Consider the following 9,114-nt stretch of genomic DNA (forward strand, 5'->3'; position numbering starts at 1 on the left):
ACAGTGAGGGACAGACAGACAGAGAGATTGAGGGGGAGAGAGAGAGAGAGAGACAGTGAAAGAGACAGACGAGAGAGAGGGAATGAGAGAGACAGAGAGAGAGAGATAGACAGATGGGGGAGAGAGATGGAGGGAAAGTGGGAGACGGGGAGCGAGAGAGACACAGACAGAGAGAGAGAGAGAGAGAACAAACAAATGATAAATGACTTTAAGAGCAGCCCTGAAAATGATGTGAGGTCAGAGGCAGTGAGGAATTTATCATTCAGTGAAGAGAATGTAGGTTTGCCACAATTGATATGATTTATGGTGATGTGGTGAGGGTTCAACTATGAATGATCACTGTCAGAGAGACACTCACACAGACACATACAGAGACACACAGACAGACACACACAGATACAGAAACAGAGACAGACCCACATACAGACACACACACAGATACAGACACAGAGACAGAGACACACACACACACAGACACAAACACGCAGAGGCACACACAAGATACAGACACAGACACAAACACGCAGAGACACACACAGGCATACAGACACACACAAGATATAGACACAGAGACACAAACACGCAGAGACACACACAGGCATACAGACAGAGTCCTGGCTATAATCAGGCAGCAATGTGATTTTGCAGCAAGTGGCGATGGTCTGGAATTGTTTGCATCAAAAGGTGTGGTGCTGGATAAGCAGCATCTGAGCAACAGGACAGTCAACGTTTCAAGCATAAACTCTTCATCAGGAGCTAATGCTCAAAACATTGACTCTCCTGCTCCTTGGGTCCTGTCTGATCTGCTGTGCTTTTCCAGCACCTACAGTCCTCACTTTTTCCTCGGAGTTGTTTGTGTGTTTGATGGTTAAACGCTGTCAGTATAAAGCTGGGGAAATGGTAAATGATTGACACTTGTGAACATGGGCAGGCTCACCGATTTCTCGGAGTGGGGAGATGGTTCTGGAGCAGCCAGGTCATAATACTGGGTCTGGACTGGAGTCTTCGCAGCATCCTCTTCCTCCTTCGTGCTGTCCAGCTGTACCACCTGTAGACAATGATGGCCAGGTTAGCGGAAAGGGGGGGGGGAGCAGAAAAACCTACCGGAGGCTCACTGAATCGGGGACCGCTCCTGCATATCAGAGACAGAATCAATACCAGTCCCAGGGCTGCTCTTAAAGTAATTTATCATTCGTTTGTTCTCTCTCTCTGTCTATGTCTCTCTCCCTCCCCGTCTCCCACTTTCCCTCCATCTCTCTCCCCCATCTGTCTATCTCTCTCTCTCTCTCTGTCTCTCTCATTCCCTCTCTCTCATCTGTCTCTTTCACTGTCTCTCTCTCTCTCTCTCCCCCTCAATCTCTCTATACTGTACACAATAGCTCCAGTGCACAGATCCCTCAGCACAGAGCCAGAGATAGAGAATGTAGATGTGTGCGTACATGAGGTACATACATGTGAATGTGAGGGAGGCTAGGTGTGTGGGTGGGTGTGTATGTAAATATCTACATCTAATGCCTATTGAACTGGCCCCAACATCTTCCTGTGGGAGAGAATTCCACAGATTCACAACTTTTTGAGTGAAGAAACTCTTCCCCATCTCAGTCCTGAATGGCTTACCCCCCTATTCTTAGACTGTGACCCCTCATTCTGGTGGGTGGGTCCACAAGAACAGGATCAGGCCATTCAGCCCATCAAGCCTTCCTGAGGTGTGAGTTATGTTTGATACTTAATCAGTTTGAATCCAAGCAAGTAAAGATGAACATGATACTTTGTTTAGTGTGATTACTGTGTAAAACAGTTTCAGTAAGAGTAAAACCATATGACTCAGGTCAGTCAGAAGATGGTTTTGGTTTGTGGTTTTGTTTTGATATTATTAGATGAAGTTAGGCCAGAATATGTGAAAATGCCAAGAGGTAGAAGGTTTTTATTCAAAGACATAGTTATGTTTTAAATTGAAACAAAAACAGAAATTGCTGGAGAAACCCAGCAGGTCAGGCAGCATCTGTGGGAAGAAAGCAGAGTTAATATTTCAAGTCCAGTGATTGTTCTTCAGAACTGAGTTCTAACCCGAACCTAAAGACTTGGAATGTTAATTCTGTTTCTCTCACAGAATCCCAACAGTGCAGATAGAGGCCATTGGACCCTTTGAGCCTGGACCAACCCTCGGAAGGCATCCCACCCAGATCCACCCTCCATCCGAACCCTGTAACCCTACATTTCCCATGGCTAACCCACTTAACCTGCATATCTTGGACTGTGGGAGGAAACCGGAGCACCCGGAGGAAACCCACGCAGACACGAGGAGAATGTGCATACTCCACACAGAGAGTCGCCTGAGGCTGGAATCAAACCCAGGTCCCTGGCGCTGTGTGTGGGGCTAGGTATATGTGAGGGGGAGGTGTGTTTGTGGAGGAATGTAGGGTGTGTGTGTGTGTGTGTGTGTGAGTGTGTGTGTGTGTGTGTGTGTGGTGAGTGTGTGTGTGTGTGTGTGTGTGTGGTGAGTGTGTGTGTGTGTGAGTGTGTGTGTGTGTGTGTGTGAGAGTGTGTGTGTGTGTGTGTGGTGAGTGTGTGTGTGTGTGAGTGTGTGTGTGTGTGTGGGTGTGATTGTGGTGGGTGTGTGTGTGTGGTGGGTGTGGGAAGGGAGTTAAATGTGGGTGTGTGTGCACTCAGTTTGGAGTCTGCCGGTTTTGACAGTGATGTGGTTTGTTGCCATCACTCTGTACAATTCCAATCAATCATTTACGAGGTGCTGCTCAGATTGTGGTGTTCTACATGAGATGGGATCAGAGAGAAGGTTGTGTATTGCAGCATTGTGAGGGCTTCACAAGTTAAACTTCAACCTGGAGGTGCCCTGGAGGCAGTGACACAGGCTGGAAGACCATCATGTATCTGACTAGCTGCCTGTGTCCACCTGCCTGTCACAAACAAGAATACATTCCACATTAAATAGTAAAATCCCATCAGTATTTCCAGCAGCATCTGGTTCCATTTCAGTGTCAGGGTCAGAAATCAAACAGATTTCACAAACAACTGGGCAGCACGGTGGTATGTGGGCGGCACGGTGGCACAGTGGTTAGCACTGCTGCCTCACAGCGCCAGAGACCTGGGTTCAATTCCTGCCTCAGGCGACTGACTGTGTGGAGTTTGCACGTTCTCCCCGTGTCTGCGTGGGTTTCCTCCGGGTGCTCCGGTTTCCTCCCACAGTCCAAAGATGTGCAGGTCAGGTGAATTGGCCATGCTAAATTGCCCGTAGTGTTAGGTAAGGGGTAAATGTAGGGGTATGGGTGGGTGGGGCGGGGCGGTGTGGACTTGTTGTAAGTAATCTAATCTAATCTAAAAACTGTCACTCAATGAGGCAAGCTTGTCAGTGTGAGAGTGTGTCTGTGTGTCAGTGTGAGTGTGTGTCAGTGTGAGAGTGAGTCAGTGTGAGTGTGTGTCAGTGTGAGCGCGTGTCAGTGTGTGTGTGTCAATGTGTGAGTGAGTCAGTGTGAGTATCAGTGGGTGTCAGTGTGAGTGTGAATGTCAGTGTGTGTCAGTGTGTGTTTGTCACTGTGAGCGAGTGTCAGTGTGAGCGACTGTGTACGTCAGTGTGTCAATGTGCATTAGTCAGTCCATGTGTGTGTGAATGCGTTAATGATGGCCATGATTTGAAAGGGGCAGTTGTGTCAGGCTGGACTGTGAGGAGGGGTAAGCACTGGGGAATTGTGCACACTGGGACACCATGGGGAGACTGGGCTGGTGTGCCTGGAAAACCAGGGGGCAGACAGTGAGTCAGATTGTGGTGCAAATGCAAAAATAAAACCAAGTCACAAGGCTGTAAGATGTTAATCAATCTTCAGCAAGAGAACCTCAACTCAGTGGCTGCTGTGACATGATACAAGAAACCTGCCGAATCTTCAGAGGTGTGTAATGTCTAAAACCATGACTGTGACAGTCTGAGATCTCGATCTTGTCCATCACTAAAAACAGATTCAAACAATTAAAAAGTCAAGTCAGCTGAACCACAAATTGTTTCTCAGATTTGCAATGAATGTATTTTCTACAACAGTGTCTTTTCTACAATTGCATTGTATGAGAGTGGACTGTCTGAGCCTATTCAAGATGGGAACCATTGACTTGTTCCATTAATAAGAGACTGAGAGACTCAGGCTGATAACTGCCTGACCAGGAGGAATCTGTGAACAGAAAGCTGGACCACATACATGACCATTACACGACTGGCGATCGAAGAACTGAAATAATATCCAAATTATGACAATATCACGTGCAACCAGCGAGTACAGCAACAAACTAGTCATTAACAATTACAGTATCAGACACAATCCCAGTCATTATTACAACAGCTACCACCCAGTCCCAAACTATTACAGCTACCAATGCTCAACTATTACTGTATGACTGGAATCCAAAATTACAACAGTTACTCCATATCAAAAGCCTCATTGGCTGGAAACTGTGTTTGAGGCACCTGACTGTAGTGGAAAATGCTTAAAAATGTATATTTTCTTTTGTCTTCATCATTACTCAAGTATGACAGTCCCACACCAATCCTTGACCATTTCAGTACCACATTGGTAGTTAAGAATGACAGTACTATCAAATATCAAATAATAACAGCACTGCACCAAGACCTGATTACTATAGCACCACACAGTTATGATCCCAGCCGATGGTAATACTGAACAATTCAAATTCCGGACTGAAATCAGGCTTGTAGGCTGTAAGTTAAAGAGTGTGGTGCTGGAAAAGCACAGCTGACTAGGCAGCATCCAAGGAGCAGGTGAGTCAATGTTTCGAGCATAAACTCTTCATCAGGAATGGGAGAGTGGGACCCAATCAGAAATTGACATCAGCAGCCCTCACTTTCTCCTCATTGTAGGCCATTAAGTTTATTTTTGCTCCCTTTAGTTCGAAAGATATAGAGGGCAGATGAGACTTTGGATTAAAGATCTTGAGCTAAAGACTAATATAGATCCTTCAACAATGCAGTGCTCCCTCAACACTGAACCTCTGACAGTGCGGCACTCCCTCAGTACCCTCCCTCCGACAGTGTGGCACTCCCTCAGTACCGACCCTCCGACAGTGTGGCACTCACTCAGCACTGAACCTCCAACAGTACGGCGCTCCCTCAGCACTGACCCTCCGACAGTGTGGCACTCCCTCAGTACCGACCCTCCGACAGTGTGGCACTCCCTCAGTACCGACCCTCCGACAGTGTGGCACTCACTCAGCACTGAACCTCCAACAGTACGGCGCTCCCTCAGCACTGACCCTCCGACAGTGTGGCACTCCCTCAGTACCGACCCTCCGACAGTGTGGCACTCACTCAGCACTGAACCTCTGACAGTGCAGCGCTCCCTCAGCACTGACCCTCCGACAGTGTGGCACTCCTTCAGTACCGACCCTCCGACAGTGTGGCACTCCCTCAGTACCGACCCTCCGACAGTGTGGCACTCTCTCAGTACCGACCCTCCAACAGTGCGGCATTCCCTCAGCACTGACCCTCTGACAGTGTGGCACTCCCTCAGTACTGACCCCCCCAACAGTGTAGGACTCCCTCAGCACTGACCCTCCGACAGTGTGGCACTCTCTCAGCACTGACCCTCTGACAGTGCAGCGCTCCCTCAGCACTGACCCTCTGACAGTGTGGCACTCCCTCAGTACTGACCCTCTGACAGTGTGGCACTCCCTCAGCACTGACCCTCTGACAGGGCAGTGTTCCCTCAACACTGACCCTCTGACAGTGCAGCAGTCCCTCAGTACTGACCCTCTGACAGTGCGGCACTTCCTCAGTACTGACCCTCTGACAGTGCAGTGTTCCCTCAACACTGACCCTCTGACAGTGCGGCACTTCCTCAGTACTGACCCTCTGACAGTGCGGCACTCCCTCAGCACTGACCCTCTGACAGTGAAGCACTCCCTCAGTACTGACCCTCCAACAGTGCAGCACTCCCTCAGTACCAATCCTCCAACAGTGTGGCACTCCCTCAGCGCAGCGTTGGTCTGTGTTCTGTATTTCGATCTGATTGGTGCTGATGGACAGTTTCCCGTTGGTTTGTGGGTAACTCCAGGTTGAGTCCGGCCCTCCCATACCCTGCCTCTGGGAATCCGAACCGAATTCCTACCAACGATCACAAAGGCGCTGTTCCTTTCCTGTGTTTTTGGAGTTCACTTCAAAGGCAGGTGTTACCATGGCAACAGCTGTGACCATCAGGGCCTGGCTGTGGGTTGGGGGATGGTTTGACAATGAGCTAACTTTACTGAAACCATCTCCTCATTTTTTATGGGAAAGCTTTTGATTTTAACACAAAAAGCACCTGAGGGAAATCAAATGTTTTTCACACAACAAATAACAATCATTTACAGTGTTTGAGATCAGATTTAATTATTTCTGGATGGCTGTGGCTCTTTGACAAAGTATTCTTTACTTTCCTTAATACAGCCAAATTCCTGTGTGATCTGATAGACCCGAAGCTCAGTGGTTATAGCTTGGGCTGGATCTGCATTGTTTGTGGTGAAGCCTTCAATGTGATTCCTGGCTGAGCCAGAATAATTAAACATTTACAGGCTAGAATGAGGCCATTTAGCTCATCATGTTCATACTGGCCTCATACAGAAACCCTGTTACACCCACACACTGTAATAATTCCACACCCCACACAGCCTTCCTCTTTAGAAATTAACCAATTCTCTCCGAAAGCCACAAATGTACCTGCCCCCCTCAATGGGCTGAATAGCCTGCTTCGACAGCGTAGGCATTTTATGAGGAACCAATGCGAATCCTCGATTTTGGAGCTCCCCAACATTGTGGAGCTCTTACTGCCTGGCAATGCCCACCGCTCTCTGTGGTATTCCAGGCAACTGCGGAGGATGGTGCTGGGAAAGAACTTGACATCCCCTTGAGAATCAGCTGCCCAAAGTTGAACCTCATTAATTAGCGGATTTTATTGATCTCAATATTCTGGTGTTCCTGGGCAAGCCAGTGGCTGAGAAGACTCAAGCAAGCAGAAGGGAGTAGTTTAGTTTGGGATTGTGTTCGGCATGGACGTGTTGGGCCGAAGGGTCTGTTTCCGTGTCGTATGACTCCATGACTCTCATTACTGACAAACATCCTGAGTCACTGGTGGAGTTTTTACTCTGGGCCTGACAATTCCAGTCTCCTCTGGCTGCCTCACCATCTTCCAACCTCCAGCATCTCCATAACTAATGGTGAACCCATTAGAATCTTGGCCAGAATCATATTGAGCAGAGATCTTGGAGGGCTGGACAGTGTAATATATTGTAATAGCCCAATATTTTCACAGAATCACAGAACTGTTCTCGTGCAGAACGAGACCATTTAGCCCATCATGCCTTCACCCGGAATACTATCCTCTGTACTTGGCTCATTGATCAGGATATGTTCGACTTAGTGTGATAGACAGCAGAGGAGATCACAGCGAAATCCAAAACTCATCTTTCTCTGAACCCATCCCAAAGCCCCATGTTTGGTGATTGGCGTTGGCTCCTGCTTTAGTAACACAAAGTCCTCGTTGTTGTCTGCAAATCCCTGCTTGTGATCTCATCCTTCCCTGTCTCTAATCTCTCTGATGCCCAACCACAGGCTGCCATTACTGACCAATAATATTCACATAACCAATCAGCGAGGGCAGTATGGAGGATGTTACACTTCCAGACACGAACATGAGTTGTAAACATTCCCCCCCAAACCTCTCTCTTTCTCCCTTTCCTCCTTTAAGATATTCTTTAGAACTGCTCTCTTTACAAACCCACTGGTCACTTGTCTTAAATCCCCTTACGTACCTCAATCACAATTTTTGTTTGATAATTTCTCCTACTAAGTGCCATTTTGGGATATTTTCTCACATTAAAGGTGCTACATAACTCAAGCTGCTAACAGAAGGTAGGCTGGGCTCGGGCTCCCCCTATAGGTGTGCATCTGGAGTCTCCAAACAGCATCACAGATTAACGTCCAGAAGGGAAAGTCCGAAAGTCTTTGTTACAGAAATGATGGAGTGCTCTCCAGTGGCTGAGTCATTGATTTCTGTCCAACGAGTCTAATCAGCAGTTATTCTAATTGCCCACCTCTTCCTTAAACGAGATACTTAATAGTAATTTGCCACAATTGAAGCCCGTAATTTAATTATGCACCAAGCAGCAATTAAATGATACAGTCACAACATGACCAAATGAGTCCACCAGTCTAGAATGAGCTGCTTCCTCCCAGCCATCCTCTCTCTCCCTCTCCCTTCCTTTTCTCTCTCTCCGTCTCCCTTCCTTTACTCTCTCTCTTCCCCCACCTTCCTTTTCTCTCTCACTCCCGCCCTCCATCTCTCTCTCTTTCTCCACCACCTTCCATCTCTCTCTCCCCACTCTCCATCTCTCTCTCACCCCCACCCTCCATCTCTCTCTCTCATCTCCACCCTCCATCTCTCTCTCTCTCTCCCCACCCTCCATCTCTCTCTCACCCCCACCCTCCATCTCTCTCTCTCTCTCCCCACCCTCCATCTCTCTCTCTCTCCCCCACCCTCCATCTCTCTCTCTCCCCCACCCTCCATCTATCTCTCTCTCTCCTGCCCTCCATCCCTCTCTCTCTCCCCGCCCTCCATCTCTCTCTCTCTCTCACCCCACCCTCCATCTCTCTCTCTCTCTCACCCCCACCCTCCATCTCTCTCTCTCACCCCCCACCCTCTATCTCTCTCTCTCTCCCCCACCTTCCATCCCTCTCTCTCTCTCCCCCACCCTCCATCTCTCTCTTTCTCTCCCCACCCTCCATCTCTCTCTCTCTCCCTCTCTCTCTCTCTCCCCACCTCCCATCTCTCTCTCTCCCCACCCTCCATCTCTCTCTCTCCCCCCGCCCTCCATCTCTCTCTTTCCCCTACCTTCCATCTCTCTCTCCCCCACCCTCCCTCTCTCTCCCCCCCACCCTCCATCTCTCTCTCTCTCCCCCACCCTCCATCTCTCTCTCTCTCTCCCTCACACTCCATCTCCCTCTCTCTCCCCACCCCCATCTCTCTCTCTCCACCCTCCATCTCTCTCTCTCCCCCGCCCTCCATCTCTCTCTCTCCCCCGCCCTCCATCTCTCTCTCCCCCACCCTCCCTCTCTCTCTCTCC

The 9,114-nt window shown here is 48.8% G+C and overlaps 1 protein-coding gene across 3 annotated transcripts in view; it reads right to left on the minus strand.

Moving 5' to 3' along the window:
• Nucleotides 1-9,114, minus strand: part of nectin1b (nectin cell adhesion molecule 1b) — a 557,504-nt gene that overhangs the window by 23,321 nt on the left and 525,069 nt on the right. For 2 of the 3 annotated variants that reach the window (XM_087976317.1, XM_087976313.1), the window contains exon 8: nt 938-1,048. The exons of the other annotated variant lie outside the window; for it this stretch is intronic. In XM_087976317.1, coding sequence (XP_087832443.1) covers nt 938-1,048 — 111 coding nt within the window. The remainder of the gene's footprint in view (nt 1-937; nt 1,049-9,114) is intronic. 3 annotated transcript variants of the gene reach the window in all.

Source organism: Chiloscyllium plagiosum, unplaced genomic scaffold (assembly GCF_037043375.1).
Source record: "Chiloscyllium plagiosum isolate Xiang-an unplaced genomic scaffold, Cpla_swu_hap1 HiC_scaffold_29, whole genome shotgun sequence".
In the NCBI taxonomy this organism is placed as follows: domain Eukaryota; kingdom Metazoa; phylum Chordata; class Chondrichthyes; order Orectolobiformes; family Hemiscylliidae; genus Chiloscyllium; species Chiloscyllium plagiosum.